General features: G+C 41.4%; 2 protein-coding genes across 3 annotated transcripts; one reads left to right on the top strand and one right to left on the bottom strand.

Annotated features, from left to right (window-relative positions):
* Positions 1–189: 189 nt before the first annotated feature.
* Positions 190–14,420, bottom strand: amph (amphiphysin). Of its 2 annotated transcripts, XM_028427645.1 has the most exons (22): positions 14,296–14,420; positions 13,439–13,519; positions 13,241–13,295; positions 13,069–13,163; positions 12,799–12,894; positions 12,614–12,721; positions 12,456–12,541; positions 12,156–12,231; positions 11,939–12,021; positions 11,706–11,844; positions 9,507–9,626; positions 9,348–9,431; positions 9,049–9,075; positions 8,802–8,825; positions 7,111–7,356; positions 4,073–4,114; positions 3,501–3,770; positions 2,425–2,460; positions 1,968–2,015; positions 1,297–1,485; positions 1,100–1,201; positions 190–1,009 (listed from the first exon to the last, which is right to left on the bottom strand). In XM_028427645.1, the coding sequence occupies exons 1-22, from the start codon at positions 14,362–14,364 to the stop codon at positions 905–907; spliced, it is 2,181 nt and encodes a 726-aa protein (XP_028283446.1). In that variant the 5' UTR covers positions 14,365–14,420; the 3' UTR covers positions 190–904. The 2 variants fall into 2 exon arrangements, with proteins under 2 accessions (XP_028283446.1, XP_028283445.1); XM_028427644.1 differs by lacking the exons at positions 190–1,009; positions 1,100–1,201; positions 1,297–1,485; ... (2 more) ...; positions 3,501–3,770; positions 4,073–4,114 and having other exon boundaries at positions 4,875–7,356.
* Positions 14,421–15,748: 1,328 nt separating this feature from the next.
* inhbab (inhibin subunit beta Ab) lies at positions 15,749–19,795 on the top strand. The gene is made up of 2 exons (XM_028427646.1): positions 15,749–16,709; positions 18,849–19,795. The coding sequence occupies exons 1-2, from the start codon at positions 16,292–16,294 to the stop codon at positions 19,640–19,642; spliced, it is 1,212 nt and encodes a 403-aa protein (XP_028283447.1). The 5' UTR covers positions 15,749–16,291; the 3' UTR covers positions 19,643–19,795.
* The last annotated feature ends 5,631 nt before the right edge of the window (positions 19,796–25,426 follow it).

Below are 25,426 nucleotides of genomic sequence, written 5' to 3'. Positions count from 1 at the left end.
GAGACCAGGGATAGTGAGATTCCCAAATGTAATGACTCTGGTGGTCTGCCCTGTGGATTAGGGATTAGGATGGAGTATATTTCTGGTATGGAGATACAGTGGAGACCAGGGGTGGTAAACCCAGTTAACAGATGAAGCAGGGAATAATCAAGACAAATTCCATAATTCCCAACTGATACAGACACAAACTGATTTTAATACAGATATTGTTTATTTTTACCTTACATTGTTTTTTAATTCTCTCATGCTTAGTTTGCACTGACTTCTTTATCAATGGTCATATAATTAATATCAGTATTCTCTTGACAAAAACACAAACACACATCAGTCACTGAACTTGTTCATGTGTATGGAAACAAATGCTGAAATCAACATACACTCAACAATACTACTACAGAATACACTAACTAGTTCAACAATGACTAATGACATGGAAATAAAAACGAGTTTCATGTTACACTCAAGAACATTTAAATATGTGGTTGCACTACAGTTTCTGGTATATTCCACATCAGAGGAAAAACACCTCAACAATACATTTGGTACAAATTTAAAACAACTCATACTTTTTCTTATCTTGTATTCTTCAACAAGCCTTCTCGGTGTTTGTTGACTTGACTATATGGAAATTGTGCTATTTCCAATTTATCATACCAATGTTTGCTCCTTAAACTAAAAAGAAGTTTTAGAGGAGGAAAGAACGTACTATCACACCATGCTTAGAGCTGACCAGATGTACCGGGAAAAGAACTAGGCTTCATCACCACGATTTTTACTTCAGCACTTGTTCTAACAGAAAAGCCCCTCTTGGTCCAGCAAACAGCTGCTGCAAATTAAAGGTTATTTTCAGGGGTTGGCAACATGCTAGCTGGGTGGCGTTTTTACAACAATACTGAAAAAAAAGTTAGTCCACACGCTGGGTGAAGTTGTCTGGGAAAAGCCCTTTATGAGCAGCTGTTCCAAGAGTTAACCAGTCACTTTCTTTGATCCCTGTGAGCCAGCCAGCATCCTTTATAAGAAAAAGAAAAAACACAATCAGATGATTTTCCAAGATGATGGTCTAATGCCCAGCTTTTTATTTGTCACCAGTATATCTCACCTGATCCTCTACTGAAGCAGTGGGAACCACCAAAACTACATCACCTCTCTTCAATTCAAGCTCATCGGAATTGGCGGCCTCAAAGTCATGCATAGTCTCCACCTGTAAGATGAAAACTGCTATAACTATCTGACCCATTATTTTCTTGTATCTTTTGTATTCAATGTGTAGTTCTTAGCAAGTGGAGAAAGCCTCACCTTGTAAAGAAAACCATCAGGAAGTCCTGAATGTCCACCTGAGGGGCTCATGTGTTTCATTGTCTGGTTTTCAGTTGTCTCACCATTGTCACTGATGGCTGTAGGGGAAATTATGTCAGCATCACGGTCATCATCACCTTCATTACTTGAAGCAGGCTCTATCACAACAGACGGGATTGGCATGTTTTCCTGCAGGGAAAAAATCCATTTTCAGCTGGCATATCGATGAATTCTCATGTACTCTTATATAATAAAAAGAAGTCTGTGTGTACACAAATTATGTTTACTCCTATTTGAATGTAGACAGACAAAATTGTGCCTAAATTAAGTGGGGCCATAAACAAGCAGTGGTTTAATAGACAAGAACATGTCTATGGCCCTGACAAGTATTCATATTAAAAAACATCAAATAAATTGTTATTGTACATGTGTTTATTGTTGTATTTAATTTATTAAGTTTTTCATCAACTGAACTGTAGTTTTCTAAGTATGAACTTTTTGCTTTGAGAAAAAAATGGACTGAAGGCCACAGTTATTGAGACTTTAACAAACATAAACAGTGACTTTGGTGTGCATAATGGAAAAGATTTACAGGCACACTAATTCATTTGTGCTGAATGATTTATCTGCTCTGCTATGAGTCAGACATTGTTGTATAGATAATAAATTACCGATGGAGCTGCTTCGCTGGGAGACATCTTAGCTTCTTCAGCAGGAATCTGTTTGAAGACATAAAGCATATCATTGTTATACAATACATGAACTGTCGATATGATCAAAACCTGCCACACCACGCTTTGAATAAGCCTGAAAACTCAACACACACCATCCTTAGATTGAATGGGTCTGGAACAGTGAACCATTAAAATGATTCACTCATCTGCTGCAGCCTTTTTCTATTAGCACTGACAGACTGGAATGTTTCATTGGAATTTGCTATTTATTCTATAAACACAGAAAATGTGTTTCATATTTCAGTTTGTTCAGTTCATTGAAGTCTGAATGAATTCCTATTTTTTATAAAATAGGAATAATAGGAATTTATAAACCTTGAATGGTTACATCTACCATTTGAACAGTTTCATAGAATTAGAGACAGTAAATTCTTTGAATTCTGGCAAAACATACCTCACCAAGCTCCACCCTCTCAGTGCCATCTGTCACCTTTGGACAGAAAATCACATTTGAAATTATTTTGTTGAACTTATTGTTTTTTTTAGGTACAAAGAGTCAAATATTGAAATGAAGCTCTTAGTGCAAGTTCAATCAGGAAGACTCTGTTCTCTTCATCCTCGTTACAGCACACCATTCTTTTCTCTCTCTGTCGCTCTGTCTCCTTCTCTCCCATCCCATCCTCTCACTCTGGTCAGGTGATTAATAGAGAGCACCTCCCTCGCCAATCAGCTGTTGCCCCTCGCCAATCATGGCTTAGCGGTAAATTCAACACCTTTCGTCTCTGCCAGCTGTCTTTTAGATCCACCCTGGCAACCCTCCTCCACCCCAGGCACCATCAGATCCACGGCAGCTCAAGACCTTTCCCCCTCTCCTGCCATCTCCGCCACCACCAGGTCTAGACCCAGGGCGACATCTAATTTCATCGGCCTCTTCTCTTGCACTTTCCCTTCTTTTGATGAGGACATAACGTCGGGTCTAAAAGCTTGTTCAGTCACCCTAGTCTCTCCTGTCTGAAATATTTTTAGATGTAGTAAAATGAGGTCCACATTTTGGGGCAATGGTGACGAGGAGGATGACAATGGTAATACTGAAGATAGTTATGGCAGTGATGGTGAGAAGGAGGAAGAAGGTAAAGGTGATGAAAAAGACTGAAGGATGAATATAAATATAATGATGGCTACATGAAAAATGAATGATGAAGTTCCATCGATGAATACAAATATAAAGAGGTTCTTGATGATGGTGGCCATACCTATGGTAAGTATTCGTGATAAATATGAAAATGAAAATTATAGCAATGATGAAGATGGTGAGGATAAAGAACATGAAGTTGATTTTACTATAATGGAGATGGTTATGATGAAGATAGGGATGATGGTGACAATGATTATACTGATGATGAAGATGAACATGAAGACGATGATGAAGACAATGGCGATGGACATGAAGATGATGATTATACCGAGAATCCGGTGACCAAAAAAGCAGCAATGTTGTTTCGATTTGTTTGTACCAAGGTGTTCACTCACATCAGGGTTCTCCTCCTCTGTGGTGACTGAAACTTTTTCTGTATCTTCTTTACCAGCAGGGGGAGCTACAGAGTCCACCACCTTCTCAAGTGGGTGAGCTGCTTGGTGCTTCACTTCTTGTCCTTCTGAGAGAGACACAGTTTCCTCAACAGCAGGAGAAGGTGGGTGTCCCTCCTCATCTCCTCCGGGAGGGGAAGCTGGAGGTTTGTCTTGTTCTTCAGAAGCTTGTGCCACCTCAGGAGCCTCAGCTGGTTCACTGTTAGCGTTGTTCTTTTGCAAAGATTAATGATAGTCAACTAAAAGGTCCTATAAAGGTATGTCAATGTCATTGTACCAGAATTTCAATCACAGCTTTTAAAGTCTTAAAAATTGTCCAAATTCAAACCAACATTTTTATCGTCATAAAACAATAACACTTAGAGATTTGAACTAATTTGCAAAGTGATTATCAAATTATGCTTGTTAATTACAGCTTTAATTAATCAGGTTATCTTTAAATTACTACATGTAGTATTTTCTGTGTGCATACAGACATAGAAACAGACAGAAGATTCAAATCACAGAAAACTCACCATCTTATCAAAATCTGCAAAAAATGACGGAGCTGCAGCATCCTTCAGAGTGCATGTGTCAAAAACAGAAGATCAGTCACACACAACAATCAAGATGCAAAATTCACAACTGTTATTAAAAGCAATAATAACAACTGGTAATTCAGACAAAAACAGACAAAAGACTCAGGAAAGGAGACATGGGGACTAGGAGGGTGTGGAGAAATGTGAAGAAATGCTTGATAAGTAAATGAAAAAAATAGTTTTATGGCTCTTGGTACATGCATACGCACTTAAAATATAGGTGACTACACATAAAAAGGTTGGAGTTGAACTTTGTGGTATTTCTGTTTGTGAGCATTGACTGACATCATTGTCTGGGAATAAAATGGAGATTTGAAATCAATAGTCTTATTTATCAACATGCTATCCCTTAAGATAACGAGTGCTTGGACAGTAACATTGTCAGGATGAGCAACAACATCAACAACCTGTCAAGTTAGTTCTCTGTAATGTATGATGTTCCTCTCTTCTCCATCCTCTCTGTCCTGTCTCCCTCTTCTTCTCCTCTCTCCTTCATCCTCTCTGTCCTGTCTCCCTCTTCTTCTCCTCTCTCTCTCCTTCATCCTCTCTGTCCTGTCTCCCTCTTCTTTTCCTCTCTCTCTCTCCTTCATCCTCTCTGTCCTGTCTCCCTCTTCTTCTCCTCTCTCTCTCTCCTTCATCCTCTCTGTCCTGTCTCCCTCTTCTTCTCCTCTCTCTCTCCTTCATCCTCTCTGTCCTGTCTCCCTCTTCTTCTCCTCTCTCTCTCTCCTTCATCCTCTCTGTCCTGTCTCCCTCTTCTTCTCCTCTTCTACCCGGCCGATTGTCAGCAGGAAGGTTCTCCTTATGAGTCGGGTCCTGTTCAAGGTTTCTTTTTTTCCCCCCGACACTGTTGATCTTAAGGGGGGCAAGCTCTGGGTCTCTGTACAGTGACCTCTGTAGAGTACCTATAGAGACAATTCTGATTGTAAAAAAAAGCTATATAAATAAAATTCAATGTAAGCTATGGCATTGTAAGTGTTCTATGTATTTATTTTATTTTTGGCTTTGAACGTATCAATCACCTGTTGTAACTGTTAAGGGTCCTAGCCACTCTACAAAGGATTTCAGTCCTCTACTGTGACCTTCTTCAAAGACATCTGTCCTGTCATGTCATGTCATCCTCAAAGGTTGCTAGTGTAGTCATTTTTTTTACATAAATAAATAAAATTACATTTTTCTAGATTCACTCACTGGAAACAACCTCCCTGATGATTGACTGAGAGTGAACAATAATGTGATAAAGGCCTCTGGTGTCAATTTACTACTAAAAAATTACTTGTGCAAATCCATTAAATGCATTGGCCACCTACGTTAAATTTCAGAGACAAAAATAAAATTAGCAACTTTTAGTTAAAATATATTTAGAATAAGTTGGAAAGATGGAAATTTAAAGACTGCAGATTAGAAGACATTAAAAAATGGGAGCAATTAAGAGGAGAGGTGGGAGGAGCTCAGGCTGGGATCCAGGTTCAGGGACTACTACTTTCATTTGGTTTCATCAGTCACTGGGGTGGAGGAGAGGAAAGGGTTTAAAATGAATTTCTACGCTACACTATGCTAATCTACCACAATAAAAAAGGGAGGAAGATAAGTACCTCTTCCTTCTCTGTATCTAGCTCTTGGTACAACTTTCCAAATCTCCGGTTTGCAGCCTCATCTTCAGACATGTCTGAATTTTCTGGTTCTTTGTGAATTCTGGAGATGTTTACATCTTTATTTCCTTCTGCTGTTCCACGGACAGATGCCGCGCTTTGTTGACCGACAAGAGAGTTGAAGCTATTGCTGTCATTAACTTCATGCCAGGCCGTGGTGTTGGAGACTGGAACCTCTGTCCCTGAAGAGGTTGCTGGGAGACTGTTGGCAAAAGGATCTACACCCCACCCACTGCTTTCATCCCCAGTAACCAGAACTACCTCTGAGGTCTCAGTAAATTCATCAAGTTTATCACCACCCCCTTTGTCTCCAAAATGGGTTTCAGCAAAAGGGTCTGAATCAAACACACCTTCTTCCTTAGTTTCAGCAAAAGGGTCTGAATCAAACACACCTTCTTCCTTAGTTTCAGCAAAAGGGTCTGAATCAAACACACCTTTCTGGGTTTCAGCAAAAGGGTCTGAATCAAACACACCTTCTTCCTTAGTTTCAGCAAAAGGGTCTGAATCAAACACACCTTCTTCCTTAGTTTCAGCAAAAGGGTCTGAATCAAACACACCTTCTTCCTTAGTTTCAGCAAAAGGGTCTGAATCAAACACACCTTTCTGGGTTTCAGCAAAAGGGTGTGAATCAAACACACCTTCTTCCTTAGTTTCAGCAAAAGGGTCTGAATCAAACACACCTTCCTTAGTTTCAGCAAAAGGGTCTGAATCAAACACACCTTTCTGGGTTTCAGCAAAAGGGTCTGAATCAAACACACCTTCTTCCTTAGTTTCAGCAAAAGGGTCTGAATCAAACACACCTTTCTGGGTTTCAGCAAAAGGGTCTGAATCAAACACACCTTCTTCCTTAGTTTCAGCAAAAGGGTCTGAATCAAACGTACTTCCAGCTTGGGCAGGGAGTGGAGACATTTCTACTGAATTATTTCTGTCTGTTGAATCACCCTCAGATAAAATGTTTTCTTCTGTTTGAATAAAATCTGATGCTACACCATCAACTCCACCTCCTTGGAGCCGATCTTCATATGAAAGTTCATCATCAGCACTTGCCCAACCTCCTCCCTGACCACCATCACCCCACTCCTCTGCAGTTTCATATTCAGACCCAGACCCATCTGGAGACCTAGACCACTTCTCTCCTCTGTCTTCTGTGCTGTCCTCAATCTGTTTGCCATACTCATCAGTAAATATAAGTCCAGGTGTGGACTTCCTGTGTTCTTCCTGCCTCACAATGTTTTCCTCAGAATCTGCTTTTCCTGTCTTGTCTTCACTACCACAAGTTTCAGAGGAATGAACGTAAGGGTTAGTTTGAGATTCCCAACTGCTAACCTCGTCTTCAGCTTCTGTGACCTTACTGCCCTGGATGGGTGTAGGTGTATCTTCACTTGACTGCCATCCTTCTGCCTGGGGACAGCCCTGAGCTCCACCCTGTGCCTTGTCCTCTCCATCCTCTGGGTCTCCAGCAGGATTCCCAGAGGTAGCAGAGTTCTCAGATCCTGAAGCAGCATCTCCATTTGCTGACATTGATCCAAAGTCAGCAGACCAGTTAGCCACAAAGCCAGAATCTGCAGCCAGCTTGAGGAAAGCAGGAAATGAAGGGTTAAAGTACACTGCTCTGCCAATGTAACCCACAGAGCAGACTCTGATAGAAAGCCCTGTGCAACTTAAAGGACACTGTAAATCCAGAAACCACTTGCACAAAGACACAGGTTCTCTTGTGGGGGACTAATAAAGGATTATCTTATCCTATACTCCTGATCAAAATCTTAGCACCGCAGAAAAATTACAAGTAGAAAATATTTCCTCTGGTGGATCAAAACCAAGTTGTAAGAAGAGCTTCAAAATGCAAAATGAAGAAACAAGAGCAAGGAACAACCTTTATTTTTATTTCACTCATTCAGCAGCCGATCAAACTGTGTCTTCAGAGATCATGGCTCCGTTCATGTCATACACTGGCCCATTTAGAAGGGAGCACCAAACATGGACATTGAAAAGTGGAAGAACATTTTATTAAAAAAAATAAACCTGGATAGTCCTGAAGGCTACCAACGTTACTGGCATGACAAGCTTCCAGTGGAACAATGAAGCTTCAGGTTGTGCTGGGCTGTCAAACAGCTGCTGGCTATGTGGATATGTCAAGAGGGCTCCCCTCCTGACTGAGGGCCCTCATCTGTGTGGTGATGACTGGCTTTTAACAGGACAACACTACAGCTCCCAGTACCCACCTGAACAGCAACTTTTTGCAGGTTCCCCTAATGTTAATCTAGAGAACATTTAGGGATGGATGACTGAGGGGGTTTTACAAAATAGGACATCAGTTTCAGACTGTGGATGCCCTTTGTAAAACCATCTGCACCACATGGAGCCCTCAAGCCTCCTGGAAACATTCGCATCAAGCATGCCTAAATGAATTTTCGAAGTGATCAACAACAATGTTATGACTCAATGCTGAGATCTGTTTTGACACTTTTTAGTTCTGTTTTTGACTTGTAAAAGCTGTGGCTCTAACATTTTGATCAGCTGCTGAACAGCTGCTTTCAGTTTCAGTGAAAAAACTATAATTGTTTGTCCAGTCATGTCCAATAATATCTTGTCTACTAAATGTTGTTTGTCTCTTGCTCCTGTTTCTTCTTTTTTGCATTTTGAAGTCCTACTAACGTAAGAGCATAATTCATATACTTAATAACAACTCATATTTTCTCAGTTGTAACTAAGGCAACTAAGGTAACTAATGGTATACCTAAGAATCAATCCAACAGACATCCCAGGCCAGAAATCAGGTGGAGAAATAATTATTTCAGTGTATATCTAAAGACCCTAACAACACAATTTCCTTCTGTGTTATCTTTGTGCAAACAGAACTGGATTTCATTTTCCCCATGGTGGGAATGTTCTTAATCTTAATCTAATTAACAAAGTGCAGAGTTAAATCAATTGGATTGTGTTGATACATATATGCACAGAGTGAAATTGTCATTGCGGAGACAGTGCAGTACAGTGAACATGGCAGGCGTACTTACAGGCTGAGCTGGTTGGGCATTTGCCTTAAAAACAAGAAAAGAATTTTTAATAGATGGCTCTTGTCAGCACAGATGAATAGTCTTTACTTTTCGGAAATTATTAGTGTTAATGATCAGAACAGTTCTGTTACCTTCAACTGGACTGTTTTAAATGCTTGAGGAGATGTTAGACTAAGCCTAATTTGAACTTTGAAATAAAATCTAAATCAAATGTAAAGTTTGAGAGCGTGACGAATATTATACTCACCGACCACATATCCCATGGAACAGCAGTCTGAAAGGAGCAGAGAATATGTTGATTAGTATCTTTATATACAACTCCTGACAGAGGAAAATTACAGGTAGTATTTACACTATACTCATATTTAACGTAAAAACATTACATAATTAATACTTTTTCATTTTAAAGTATATTTGCTTCATGTGTTTGCTTCAACCACAACAATCGGCCTTCAGTCCCTCCTACAGGACCACTGTGTGTTGTTATGGTGCAAATGTAGAACTATCAAGCAGGTGTGTCAGTAGTTCTGCCATCAGTAAATGAACCTGTGGTATCGGCGACACACTTTCATCAGGCTGAAAAGCATCAAAGTCTAGATCGAGAAGAGATTCTCCTGGTCGTTCATTGGGCTGTGGAGAGCAAACACAAAAATGTAAACAGGTCTACACAACAGTGTATTTTGATTGTCGTTGTGTAGATCCTACCTGTGATGGTGAAGGTGCTGGTAAAAAGTCACCTCCAAACAGGTCAATGATCTGCTCCTCGGCCACTTCTTTAGTGGGTGTGATCTTTGGTGGTGGAGGCACTGGTGGTCCCTTTTTCAGCTGCCAAGCATACAATAAGTTTTCAACACATCAGCTAGGAACACCTTTAGGAAAGCATCATGTCTTTCTTTCATTTTGTGCTGGCTCAAGGGAACTGCACAAAAACTGCAGTGGAAAACAGTGACACTGTTAGATTTGAAGAAATGCTAGATTTGCATTTATTTGAACTGTCAGACAAAATATAGTTTGGATTAGCAGCAACCAGATTGAAATGAATGTTGGTTAGTATGAGCCACTTCTATTTCTGAAGTGTTGCCAGCAGAGATGTAAATGAGATAAACTGTAAAAACAAAAACTACTACTAAAAAACTACAAGTGTGAGCCCCTCTCCTCACAACACAATTACCCTAGGAATATAAAAAAATCCAACTTCACTAATTTAGAATTCAAAATGTAATCGTTTTTAACCACTCTTCCTGACAAGCACTCACCTAAGCAGCCACTTACCACGAACCATGCTCAAATTAAAGAGATGCCACAGTACAGTGAATCTATAGATAGTTACAAGCTGCCACTACAGATGAGGCTTGTGTTGTGTGCAGAAAACTATTAACATTTAAGTGATTTATCTCTATTACTCACAAGTAAAGCTAAATTGAGCACTAAACTCTCAAAACCGATAACATGGATGGCTGCCTGGTAAAAATCTGACAACAGGTTTTTGTACTTCTGTTGCATCAGATTTGTAGCTCTAGCTGACCAATTTATGGATCAGATTTCTGATTCATCTTATAAGGCTGAAATATTTCAATTCAGGTAAGGCCTCCCTATGTCATTGTACTGAAGGAGAATAACAGACCCAAAGATATCTAATGTTTTTACATCTAATTTAAATAACTGTATTACTCTTGTATATCATCCTCACCATTCTTAATAAAAGTGCAATATAGTATTATATTATATATATCAGTATTCCACAGCAGGAACATTCGCCATCCAACACTGAGATGGCCCACCATGGCCGGGTCACTGGCTATGAACACCGGAGCAGGATGGAATACATGAATATCACGTAGTAAAACATGAACACCACAGGATGAAGAAGGAATTCTACAGAAGAAGGATGATGGATCCTACAACACTGGTTCCCAACGCAAAGCTAAATCAAAAACGTGCAACAACAAAGATCTGGGAGGCCTGGCCTCCCCCAACTGTCACCCAACACACTAACCTACATGTTTACCCAATTTATGTTCAGTGGATATGACTCAATAAAGCAGGTCCATAGTGCATGTAGAGGCCCTGGTGGGAATCCAGTACTAACGGATGATGATGATACGACAGAGCAGAGTGAAGTACAACAAATAATGACAACCCTGACAATTACTAATAAATTTACGCTGATTCAAACTGATGATAAGATATATGACCAGCTGCAAAAAATCAATAATAAAAACAGATCATGCAAAACAGTTCCTTAATTACCTCCTCTGGGACAATAATCAATATCTGATTAATCTTGTCATACATATAACCTAACCCTCTAAAACCAGCTACCACAGCAAAGATATAGACAGTGCAGTGTAATCACCTTTTCCTGAGAGAATTAGAACTAACTCACCACACAATTATTGCATCATCATGGACATATGGCCAACAGCACCAAGTCAAACCCACCACACTGAACCAGTGTTCTAGAAGCTCAGTGTATGACTTCACATCACATACAGAACACACACACACACACACACACACACACACATATTTCTGTATTATCAACTGAAAACCCTGAAAGTCTCCCATTACCTGAAACATCAGTAGGAACACATTAGGATACTACTTTCAGGCTCTACTGTATATAACACTGGTGTTATACATTTACTAAACACAGACAGTAACACAGATGAATGACAAAAACTGGTATTGTGTTCACTCACCAATTAACAGACACAAGTGTGCAGCAAAGAAAAAGCAGTCACAGGAAGTTACTGTGAAGTTTAGTCAACTGAACCAACAAGCACAACATTGTTATTGATTGATCAATATAATTCATCCATCACTATGTTCTATCAACAACCATTTTTAATCAATTGCTGTTACACCTGATAAGGATCTGGAGTGAGCTACTTTCACATCTACCTGTGTGGGGGATTTAGGTCGAGGTGGTCCAGGTGAAACAGGGCGGAGCATGTGATTGGAGCTGTCATCTGGACTTTCAGGTGGACTTTCATCTTCTGGTGGTGACGGGGTTCTAGCAAGTCGCAGAGGTCCTGAATCACTAAGAAAGAAATTAGGCGCCACCATGAGTGTTTTGATTGGCGGGTTACTATCACCTAAGAAATAATGTTTTTAATGTTTTAGTGTGGCCTGACCTTGGTGCTCCTTGAATGGTGAACATTTTGTCAGAATGCTGCTCACCCAGTTTTGTCATCACTTCATACAGCTCCCTGCACACCTAAATGATTATTAATGGATTCAGAAGTAAGTTTTAAATTTTAGCAACCCTAATGATCCCACAGCTGATCTCTGCATCACACTGTTGTTCTTCAGGAGCATTTGAAACTACAGCAGGGACAAACACAAACTTACCAGTGAGATTTCACGGTGAAATTTTGCCTCTAAGCTTGTCACACTCTTGAAGGTGCTGATGTAGAAGCCAACACGGCTGCAGAACAGAAAACACAATTTGTGGTCTGTAATGTCTGATTATAGTGAGGGGAAGAGAATCCAATTAAAGATCTAAGATCAGAAGCATTATCTATGTTTTATCTCCTTGGCAAAGAAAATGTTCACAAGTGACTTTCACACACTAGTTTCTGTGAAGACATGATTGAAATCATCACTTTTTGTTAAACAGCAGCATAATATTTTGTGTGTATTCGGATTTACCGGTCCCAGAGTGTTGGCAGCTCATCTTGCAGACCAACGTTCAGGTCATCAAATACTCTCTGAGCCTTTTTTAACTCTTCTTCTGCCTGCACGCACAAAACAGTTCACATTTAACAGTTGGACATCCAAGAGCTGGATGCTTTCCTTAAACCACGCACCTTCATCAGCTTGCGATCATTCTTCATCCCTGGTGCCTGAAGAGTCTCTACGTGATGTCGTGCGCTGTCATAGTCGATAAGTTTTCGACTTCTTTTGGCCACACGTGTCTGCAATCAAGTTCCAGATTTCACACAAGTCAGTTTCAACTCAAACATTATCAAGTTTCCAAAACATACTTTGTTACCTTGAGGTCTGGGAACTGCTGCAGGTATCCATCAAGGTTCAGCAGTGTTGAGTCCACCAATTTATTATGGAAGTCTTCCCATAATGCATCACAGTCCTGTAAGAAATAAGCCGTCATGTGGTGCTAAGTATATCACATGTGCCGGCTCAGCAAGCGTGGGAGCACCCTGTGTTTCTCATGTTTCATTGTCTACTGCAGGTGTCATGTTTGTGTGTTGTGTCCAGGTGACATCTGGACTCTTTGTGTCCCTGTTGTGTGAGCAACACTAACCTTCCCAATGGTCATGACATCATCTTTTCCGTGCCAGTCTGGTTCATAGACTTCATGCAGAGACTGAGCCAGGTTGATAGAGGCCTGCTGCATCCCTGAAAAGAGTTTTATCTGGTGATCATGTGACATGTAACAATAACTATCTATCTCAGTTTAAAAGGTGTTTTGTCACCTTTAATAGCAGACATGTAGGCCTTCATCTCCCTCTGCAGTCGAGAGCCTTCAGTCTGAGAAAGCCCATTGAACAAGTTAATAACCCAGATATTTGCTCCTCCAAAAATGAACTGCCTGTTAATGCTGAAGGAACATTTTTAATGGAGCAGAGATAACAAACAACTGCAATGTTGCCTGAGAAGCGGGAGTTCCTTACCTCCTGTCTCCTGAAGTTAATGACCACTTGTTCAAACTGCTCATCTTTAGTCTCATCTGCTTTTCCAAGCTTCTGCAGAACCTGAGATATAAGAAGAAATGTTTACCACTGTGGGAGTCCTGCTTTCCAAATACTAGACTACGAGTCCTACTCTTATTTTTTAGCATGTCAGTTATATTTGTTTACAGACAACACATGCCAATAAAATGTTAGTTGGTTCTCACTGTTCAGCACCAGGGACAGTTCTCACTGTTCAGCACCAGGGACAGTTCTCTGTAGAGCAGTTTGAATGGACCAATCAGATTGAGGTTGGTTTCTGCGCAGCGTCACCTTTCTGCTATAAACGTTACTGCGCGAACTCTTGTGTTTTATTTGTTTTTGTCCGGCAGTGCAGCGCCTCTGTCCTATAAATAACGCATGTAGCTGATCCGCCATCAAAATGACGTCATCACCCCCACAACCACCCGCCGACACTGAGTCCGTGAAAAACACCTCCTCACCGTTATTTATTTTCAACATGAAACATGTTTCACACGTTGTCGTTCTGTGACATCATGAAAAGGTGTACAGTCAACGTTAGTCCGTATCGACCTGCTTCGGCCAATCGAACACTCGCCATCAGTTTGATTAGACAGTTTTTTTAGCCGATTTGAGCGCACACAACGTGATGTCACCGTGTCCGTCTGAATCAACGTTGACAATCAATGAATTAATACCGTCATTGACTATGATGAGAGGACGCGGTACAGGCCTGCAGCCTCCAACTAGCCCCACTTCCACACAGCCGCGTATCCCTCCATCTGTCATCCACCCGCCACCTCCACCCTCCCTCCATCAGCTCCACCAGCAGCTCCTACCTTCTCCTGTGCTCTGTTCAACCGCTTCTGCACGTTTTTAGCGAAGATTCCCGTTTTGATTTCCGCCATGACGACTGCACTGAAAGACAGAGAGACGGATTACCAGAGAGAGAGAAACAGGAGGGGGAGGGGAGGGGTGTGTGTGTGTGTGTGTGTGTGTGTGAGAAGGCGGGGCTTAAACCGTTGATGATGAGTGTGTTCTCAGCTGTTGACTCATGAAGCAGTCAGTCTGAAGGTGTGTGTGCGTGTTGTTGTGGGAACAGATGACACACTGGAAACAGCTCAAAAACTCTGTCGGTGAAACAGGCAGACTCGAGGTGCTCCTGCTGACCAGCGCTTACGTTTCTTGCTGCGCCACCTGTTGGCAGCTCCGTGGCTGATCATGTTTCCTCCTGAGAATAATGGGGATGGATCAACAGCTCCACCTGAAAAACCTGAACAAGATATTTGCAGCTTTTAATTTTGAATTTTGAATTTCCAAATGCAGATATTACCAACAAATAATTAATCATATGTGTGGAGCTGCGGTGTGGCCAGAGGGTGCTCTCCAGTAACAGGGGATCACACTCCACAGCCTCCCCGGTAAGGTCTATGCAGTCTCAGAACTCAGATTCAAGAGAAACATGTAGGTTCCATCCAGGTTGTGGAACAATGACCCATCCCTTTACCCTCACCGAGGTCCTTAAGGGGGAGTAGAAATCCACATGTGTTTGGTTCATTTTACAGGCCGTTCAGTTTCTTTATGAGTGAAGCAGGAGTCTGCTTTACATTGTGGGCAGTAATTTGGACTGGTCGGTTTTGAGAATCAAATCAAACGTGGTTCCAAGCATGCCCAACCGGGAGGAGACTAGGTCCAGGAGATGGAGGAGGGATGATATCCCTCAGCTGGCCTGGGATCATCTTGTTATCCCAGAAAATGGCTAGGGAGAGGGAGGTCTGGGTCTTAGGTTGCAGCCATCGTGACCCGACTGTGGAAGTAAATTAAACTGAATTGTTTAACTCATTTGAACTAAAGATGGAGCCAGGAACCTTCCAGCAGGGGGCAGCAGAGATTCAAATTGCAGTACAGTAATGTGAGCAGGTGTAATTCAAACCAGAAAGTTTCACAGTCAAAACATGTCTTAATGTAAGCATGTTTGATGTTTTTGTAACTGAAGGAATTTTTTAAATGTAATTTCTTTGCAAGAAATGCATTGACTTGGTTGTTGTAAGGTACCTTGACAGTAGACCCTGAATGAATTCAGTTCAATTCAATTAAAGTGAGGCAGAATATCTTGACTTAGGTTTTTTCAGGGTTAAAAACATTTCGGAGGGTTGTATGCCGGTCGTATCAACAAAATTAATAATTAATTTAACAGTTATTTTCTCCTCCACGTGAGGTGATGATGACACTGCACTGACTCATTAGTGTGTGTGTGTGACGGAGAGGGAGAGAGAGTGTGAGTGTGTGTGGTATGAATGAATCAGGGACACTCTCTTCCTCCTCTTTCCTCCTTCCTCCTGCTCTTCTGTCGTGACGTTCACTCAGGAGGAAACACCACAAACAGTCCTGAGATATTCTGAGACTCCCTGTGTGTGTGTGAGTGAGTGAAAGAGTGAGTGTATGTTACAGAGTGTGTGGCTTACAGGGAAATACCTCTGTGGATGGAGGGAGGGATTAAACAGACAGAGAGGTATAATTACAGTATCGGAGGAGAGAGGGAGAGTGAAGTGACCCTACACAGAGCTCCGACAGCTCAGACCACCAGAACCATCTGCACTCTTCCACTAATCACTACTATCAGGACAAGTTCTCTGTCCTCTGCTGCTGGACTCTGCTGAGACTGAGAGGATTTGACCCGAAGGCTCTTGAGCATCTGAACAGAGTTCAGACTCACCTTTAGCTAGAGATTTTCTCTACTGTCATATTTTGGCATCTCCACTGATTCTACTGACTGCAAAGAGACACTACAGATTTGACTCTGTGTCAGAGCTTTGGCACCACTCACAGGCCATCATGTGCTCTTTGTTTGCCATGTTCTTCGTTGTAACCAGCTGTCTTCTTGTCGACACTTCTCCGACTGTCTCTCTTAAACAGGACGTGGATGTGATGTTGAGGATCCAGGAGGAGGAGCCGTCCTCTGAGTGTCCATCTTGCTCTTTGTCTCAGATGACAAGGAATTCGTCTTCATCTGGTGGCCAAAGTGACATGGTTGAGGCTGTAAAACGTCATATTCTCAACATGCTGCACCTGAGCTCCCGTCCTAACCTGACACATCCAGTCCCACGCGTTGCTCTGCTCAATGCCATCAAGAAGCTCCATGTAGGCCGAGTGGCTGAAGATGGCAGTGTGGAGATCCAGGAAGAGAGCCAGGACCACAAGGACCTAATGTCACCTGAACCAACATCTGAAATAATTACCTTTGGAGAGCCAGGTATGTCAATACAAAACATGAGGTTCAGATTTTGTTTTATCTATAAAAAATATCCTAAAACCAGGTCCAGTTTAAGGGTCATTACTCAGGTTATTTAGTTTAGTCTTATGGTGAAGTTTAACTTGAAAAGTAGTTGGTAACCCTTCCAGGTTTTCAGACCGAGCCGCCTGATTGGTAGAACAAACTCCTGTCAGAAGGCGTCTGACACAGAACTGATATGCAAGAACAGAAAAGCAGAACAGAAAAGCCTGAATAATCCTTTTTGCAGGTCATTGATATCAATGGACCCAGAACCTACTAAGCTTTACTGACCACAGGCTGCATGACAGACGTTTTTTCTTATCAGCTCATTGAGAAAAATCCAAAAAGTTCAAAGTTTGTTTACAGATTTCACACACAGACTCTGAATCTATTGATTTTATTCAGTCTGTGTGTGAATTCTGCGTTTTCTCTGCTTCCTCTTACTGTTGAGGTGCCATACAAACAGTACTGAATTACCAACAGTTACAGTATAATGACATGCATAAGCTGACCATGAGCCTTCATTGTAACTGTAGAATCAAAGATGCTTTACAGGGACATAAACCCCTAAACCGGCAGTTGGGGCGACGGTGGTGAAAATAGAAACTCCATTATCAGAACCAGGTTTATAAGCGGGGGATCCGTGACGTTTCTAGTCATATCAATGTTGAGCAGCATATAGTTTCATGATGTGTGCTGATAAACTCCGCCACTGCATTATCATCAGCAGATCTGGTCATCTGCTGTGTTAGCTATGTATGCATTAAGGACACAGTCTTCTTATGGTCAGTAGTTGGAAGGTCCAACAGAGCATCCAAAATCTGGTGATGAAGACTAAGCAGACAAATTTAAACACCATTCCCTGTCAAATAAGATTTTCACAAGCTAAAGTGTCTTTATTGTCTTTTATAATCCTTTATTAGTCCCACAGAGGGGAAATTCCTTGAGGCTGCTGCCAAGCGATGTCATACAATGACCTGGCAAGGCACACCACACACCAGTGAGCACACTGGAGGCTATGCGGGTAAAGTGCCTTGCCCAAGGACACACAACAGTGACTAGGGAGGAGTTGGGATTGAACCACCAACCTTCCGGTTATTGGACAAGCCACCGCTGCCCAATTAAGAGTTTCTTATGCAGATCAAATCTATTCGAGGCAGCCTGAAGCTAGAAAACAGCTTTATTATGCTTCCATGTGGTGTTCACTGACTGTGATGATATTGTTGCATAAAAGCTGTTAGTCCACTGAAGGTTTGCCTCAATAATGGTGACAAAGACTATCGCAGAGAGAAGAAAACATGGGGCGACGGATACAAAATGTGCGACTACATTTACTAAAGTACAACAAACAATCAACACAGCAAATACTGCACATTGATTAATGGGGCAGTTACTTGAACTGAGAAAACAGTGGATTCTCTCCCACTCACTCACTAAGTGAAGGAAGTTAAACTAAGTGATGCTCAGAGAGGCATTTGAATGGATAAAACCTTTCAAATATTTATCCTCTAAATGATGCATCTCTGCTTGTTTTGTTTGTGAACACCAACCTACTCGTGAGCCTCATTACTTGTATACTTACATAAATGTAAATGATGGCTTTGTGCTATAAATAGATTTTTCTTTCTTTTAGATGGACCCTCAAAGGCCCAAATTAGTGGGCAGTAACAAGCGTGGGGGGGGGGGGGGGGCATACCAAGTGGTCTCAGGCCGTAAATAATCTCTTCATTCAAACAAACTGGGGCTCTGTAATTATTCATGTACAAAGAGGGAAACACAGCCTTTTTTGTCGGGTTTGGGGGGGGGGTTGTTACTCACAGCCTTGTTAACAAGATTCTCTGAAATCAGGCCTGTTCTTTTTTTAGTGTCTCTGCTCATATTGAGTATATTTAGAGGCAGAGGCTCCATTCATACCATTTCATTGTTCAGGACATTTACTTTATTCATTCATTCATATGACAGAGACAAAACCTGCCGGGGGTCTGCTCAGTTTTTTTGTCACTTATTGTTCAGAGAAAATACACATCTTCCCAAACATAATATTTTCTGATGTTCTCGTTTCCTACACACATCTTTTTAGTTTAATGTTGTTAACATGCAAACTGTTCTTTGCTACAGGACACTCTCCCAACACTGTGACCTTTGACATTTCAAAGGAGGGCAGCAGCTCGTCAAGAGTGGAACAAGCAAACGTTTGGATCTTCCTGAAGATGTCAAAGGTAAACCATGTAAGAGGCAAAGTGATGCTGCAGCTGCTGTGGCTTCACCCTGAGGAAGACAATAAGGACAAGGAGGAGTGTATTTCCGAGAAGATGGTGGACACCCGGCGCAGTGGTTGGCATACACTTGCAGTTCCAAACACAGTTCAGACTCTGCTGGACAGCGGGGGAAGCTCGCTTAGCCTGCGGATATCCTGCCCGCAGTGTGCCGAGGCTGGAGCCTTACCTGTTCTGTCACCTGCCAATAGCAATAAAGCCACAGGACGAGATCAGTCTCACCAACCGTTTCTCATGGTGGTGCTACGTTCAAAGGAGGAGGCGGCTCAGCGGCGGGTCAAAAGGGGGCTGGAGTGTGATGGAAAAATTCGCATTTGCTGCAAACGACGGTTTTATGTGAACTTTAAAGACATCGGCTGGAACGACTGGATAATTGCTCCCTCTGGTTACCATGCCAACTACTGTGAGGGCGACTGCCCGAATCACATGGCGAGCATCGGCAGCTCATCCCTCTCCTTCCATTCAACGGTCATCAATCACTATCGCATGAGAGGCTACAGCCCGTTTCAAAACATCAAGTCATGCTGCGTGCCGACGAGGCTGCGAGCCATGTCGATGTTGTACTACAACGAGGAGCAAAAGATCATTAAGAAGGACATTCAGAACATGATTGTGGATGAGTGTGGCTGCTCATAAACTGTGCTCCTGTGTAGATATAAGGAACACTTTGAAAGCTGCAGGAAACAGGATCAGCCCTTTCTTAGAAAAGACAAATTCTAATGTTTGGTTATTTCTCATTAGGGAGACTCTTTTCCATATTGGAATGAGCTGAGTGTCCTATGCAACAGATCCCACATCTGTATTCATTTGTGAGTGTGGTTTGTCCGTTTTTCTTATAGTTTTCTATTGTTATAGAACGCTTCATGTGTTTTATTGAAGGTTCAACTTCTCAACAAATCTGTTGAGACACTTGAAAGAAATGTATTCATCCAGCTGCTGGAGCCAAATGTTATATTATTTTAAAAGGTGAATATACATATTTGCACAATAAATACAATTCCTGAAAGTTTTGTTTCACTTCAAACATGTAAGCTGAGATTCAGTCAAAAGCCAAAGAAAACTCAGACAATGAAAGTTTGGTTTCCTGAAATCTCAATGAGACAAACGTCAAAATCAGTTTGATGGTAAAAAAACATTAAAATAACTGAAACACTTTTTATCAGTTCACTGTTACTTCATTGTATGATACAAACATTTGCTACATCCTTAAATAATTTATTTGCATGTTTTCTTGTGTCATTTGTCATTAAACAAACTGTCAGTACTTTGTCATTTTAATGTCTGTGTTTCAGACAAATTCCAGACTCAACTTTGGTTTTTATTCGTGTTCCTTTAACGTTCCAGTAATGATCTCTAGCACCACCTTCAGGACAAAATCCTGTCACATCCAGGGAGTCTGAATCAATTATTATGCCAAAAGAAGCTTCAAGGAAATAGGACGAAGAGTTTAAATTTACTGGTTGTTACATTACAGTTGTCACCCAGAGGTGTTTTAATGACTTTATTCTTCTAACTTATGACTTAATTATATTTGAGGTTTTACTTGTGTTTGTGATGTAATTCTCTGACTCTGGACACTCAGAGATCAGAATCGGGTCTAAGCTGCACTCTCCTTTCACACTTCCACAAAGGTATTGAGAACCTGCAGGAACCCGACACTCTGCCCTTTGTTTGCAGGTAAAATCGGAGTGAACTCTTGCAGACTGAGAGGCTCCTCCACTTCCTCCTGTACTCGGCTCTGACCTCTGATTGGCTGCTGGAACTGGACTGAGCGGACAGTAGTGTTGGTAAAGTTAAACCTTCAGAGGCCAAGTAGAAGCGGGGCAGCCAGTTGGCACAGCAGAGCTCTGTTTGTTCACTGACCTACAAACTCATAGCTGAGTCGACAAGTTGATTTAAGAAACACAAAGACAACTGCTGAGGCAAACACAAAGCCTTCTGGTCTAACAGAGCACACTAGTAGAAGTAGGACATTTGACTTCTGGTGCTTGAGTGTGTCTTGCTTGTGGTTGGCTGCTGACCTGCTCAGGACTATCGGTGCATGCTGAGATAGTTTAACTTCACTTTCACTGGTCTCTTCTTGCTGCTGCATCATCCTTTGTGGGTGCTAGAGCAGTGTTCAACTGTAAGATTCAATCCCCAGCCCTGCAGCATGCAAATGTGTCCTTGGACACGACGCTCATGCCAAAGTTGCTCCCAAAGTTGCTCCTAGTGGTTGCATGTGAATGTATTATGTGCTTGTGTGTGCAAAGGAATAAAAGTGAAGTAGTGTAAGCACTTTGCGTAACAAAGCTCAAGTACCCAATTTATCAAAGAACAGTTTCTGAAACAATTCCTGCCCAGGCACTGAAATCACTCCTGACACTTTTCAAATCTGCCACAACACTGCTGATAGTTTTTATCCTAGAGGCACAAGAGGGTCACAATAGGCCTGTTTAACAACCATCTCTCCTAATTAATATTCAACATCGCCCCAAATATCTCCAACCAAAGGGAACTCCAGTGAAAAGGACTTCCCTCCACCACAACACACACAACACACAACAACACATTCTAAGCATCATCAGCACCCAGATTCAGGCTTCTCCATGCAACACCTGAGCACCGACTAATCCGTCCCTCTCACCCATTTGGCAGGTCACAGTACTTCCTTCAAGATCTTTGCTATTCATGCAGACCTCAGATGTCACGATTCCTCTCTGGCCACACCTTTTATCATACAACGATGCACTTCCTCCTCACATATTATGTCAATATCATCAGTGTGTTCATCAAGTGTTCATAAAGTGTGCATTACCACAGAACAGGTCATCCTAACCATCATTATCCTTGTTATCATTCTTCATTAAAAGTCATGGTGATGAGAGTTTGAGACAAACCTGAGCAGGTGACAGATCAGTTTACTACAGGTCAGAACTGAAACCAGATCAGTGCGTTCAGAGTCAGTCAGGCAGGAAGAGACTGAACAAACAATCAGAGTTCACTCACTGATACAGCAGTAGGAAGCGCTGAAGCAATGTTTGTACAGTATACAGAGCTCCAAAGCGTTGGTCAGTGGTTTCACTGGTTTGCCCTGATGACGTATGTAAACTTCAGTCATCCAGGATGTTTCTGATGTTTAGCTACTACATCAGCTCCTGCTTCTAACTGATTTAGATGTCTAAGAGTTTAAATCAAGGCAACTGGACTGTTGTTCAAATAGAAAAGACAAGACCAGACAAGACAAGACAAGACAAGACAGGACAAGACAAGATAACATAAGACAAGACAAGACAAGACAAGACAAGACAAGACAAGACAAGACAAGACAAGACAAGATAACATAAGATAAGACAAGACAAGACAAGACAAGACCAGACAAGACAACATAAAATAAGACAAGACAAGACAAGACAAGACCAGACCAGACAAGACAGGACAAGACAAGATAACATAAGACAAGACAAGACAAGACAAGACAAGACAAGACAAGACAACATAAAATAAGATAAGACAAGACAAGACAAGACAAGACAAGATAACATAAGATAAGACAAGATAAGACAAGACAAGATAACATAAGACAAGACAAGACAAGATAACATAAGATAAGACAAGACAAGACAAGACAAGATAACATAAGATAAGACAAGATAACATAAGACAAGACAAGATAACATAAGACAAGACAAGACAAGACAAGATAACATAAGATAAGACAAGATAAGACAAGACAAGATAACATAAGACAAGACAAGACAAGATAACATAAGATAAGACAAGACAAGACAAGACAAGACAAGATAACATAAGATAAGACAAGATAACATAAGACAAGACAAGATAACACAAGACAAGACAAGACAAGACAAGACATGACAAGACAAGACAAGACAAGACAAGACAAGACAAGACAAGACCAGACCAGACAAGACAACATAAAATAAGACAAGACAAGACAAGACCAGACCAGACAAGACAACATAAAATAAGACAAGACAAGACAAGACAAGACAACATAAAATAAGATAAGACAAGACAAGATAAGACAAGACAAGACAAGATAACATAAGACAAGACAAGACAAGACAAGACAAGACAAGACAAGACAAGACAAGACAAGACAAGACAAAGAATTGGAGTGTGCTTTGGCGACGTGATGACCACATCCGAAAAGGGGGAAAGAGCAGGAGGAGAGGCCCCTAAATCACATGTCCCCCTGTGTCTAGACCTGGTGGTGGTGGAGAAGGCTGGAAAGAGGAGGGCTTGAACTGGCATGACTCGGATGGTGCCTGGGGTGAAGGAGGGTTGCCAGAATCGATCTGGAGGCGAGACGGAGGACTTTAAAGTTTTTGCTAAGCCGTGAGGGACAGACTGGCAGCTGATTGGTGAGGGAGGTGCTCTCTATAAATCACCTTGCCAGAGTGGGAGGTTAAAGAGAGGGAGTAAGAGACAGAGAGGGAGAGTAAAAGAAGGGTGGAGAGCAAGAGATCAGGGAGGCGGATAGGAAGAAGATGTGCATGGCGTGCTGTAAACACTGATGAAGAGAACATTGTCTTCCTGATTGAACTTGCCCTAAGCTTCATTTATGTTTTTTTATTTTATCTATACAGTCCTAAAACATTTTGGAAATTAAATGATTAATAATGGCCGGAGTACCAGAGTATTGTATCAGGTTCCTGCTGGACGTTTACACCTTAATCCTCATTTTTACTGTCTAATAAATTACAGAGCAGGCCTCAGTCAATATAAACACAGAACACAGACAGGAAGACAGGAGCAGAAATGTGTCTGACAGGACCAGCGTTTCATAAAAACAGCGTATTTCCTCGGTCTGGGAGCAGACCTGAGAGTCAGTCGGAGCTGATGTTCTGATGGTTGTGTCATCAGATCCAAACAGTTGATACTGGAGTTGACTACAATGCCGTACTGATTAAATTAGAGCCTCCAGCTCTCAATATCAATGAATGTATTAATATTAAAACTAAATTACAGTCCGCCTATCAACACATTGTAGGAGATCAGTATATCAGCAGCTTTGTGAAAAACTCTTCAGCACTGAAAAGGACTTTAGGGGGGAAGAGAAGTGTCCCTGGTTTATTTTTACAGGTGAGGTGTTTTTGATGAAACATCCGAGTCTGATGGAGGCAGCGATGGCGTGAACGTGCAGACAGACTGCGAGGGGGGAAGACGTCCAGAGAAACGTGATTAGAAGTGGAGGATTGTCATGTGAGTCAAACAGATCTATTTTTTGTGTGTGGGCAGACTGCTGGATACGTCAGTGCTGTAAGCTGAGGGAAGGCCTGTTAACCTCAACACCACCTCCACTACAAACTGCTACTCCACCACAGAGCATAGACTCATTCCTGCTATTCAAAGACATTCACCCCCACAGCTTCACTGCTGCTGCTAAATTAGAGTTCAGTCATCAGGACACTGGCAGATGCATCTGTGACTACACAACTTACAATTCATCTCATTTTCTCCATTTTCTGGATTTTTTAAATTGTCTCCTCTTCATCAGATGTACTTCTGGAACTAAAGCTCTACTTTAATGCCTACACTGCTACTCAACTGCCAGAAATGCAGAATCCGCAGTAGTAAAACGTCATGTCACGTCACATGACGGAGCTGCACATACAAGAAAACACTGTAAAGTAACATTTTATATATATATCTATATATATATAGATATATATCTATATATATATGGAGAGAGAGAGAGAGAGAGAGAGATTTCCAAGAGTTTAAATAAAAAACTGGACTCAAGGATTGTTATAACATTGATGAATGAGAGCAACCACAGATATATATAGAGAGAGATTTGCATATATATATATATAAATAATATATATTAATATACACATTATATGATATACCTATGCCAACGTCTGTCTTCTCTATCTCCTGACTTTTTCTCCACAGGGTGACATTTCATGCTCTGTGGATCCAGTGATGAAATCTGAATGAAAAAAGAATAAAATACTGTTTGGGTTGAATTAGCCTGAATTGTCAAAGGACTATTTACAGAGGTCTCTCACACATGCACTGGTGCTGTGTTTTCATGGTGAGAATCTTTTTCTCGCTTTATTTTGGCTTTGGCACCGAGTCTGTTTGTTCGGACGCCCACAGAGCAGAGTGACAGATGACTCATCTTTGTTCAGGCAGAGCAGTCAGTAGACAGTCCTGATTTTACACATTCTGTAGAATGGTCCTTTAATCTAGAGGGGTGAAGCCTGAATTTAACACACAAACCACCAAGTGTCACACCACAAACAGCCAGACATACAAATGATGTGTTCAACAGATTCAGGTCGCTGGGTTCTTAGGAAAAAGCTGCTCAATGTTCTGAACAACTGACCAGGTTTAATTAGTGTGTGTGTGTGTGTGTGTGTGTGTGTGTGTGTGTGTGTGTGTGTGTGTGCACTTCAGATCAGTATA

This window comes from Parambassis ranga, chromosome 17 (assembly GCF_900634625.1).
Source record: "Parambassis ranga chromosome 17, fParRan2.1, whole genome shotgun sequence".
NCBI lineage: Eukaryota > Metazoa > Chordata > Actinopteri > Ambassidae > Parambassis > Parambassis ranga.
The sequence above is the reverse complement of the archived record's forward strand: the minus strand, read 5'-3'. Positions and strand labels throughout refer to the sequence as shown.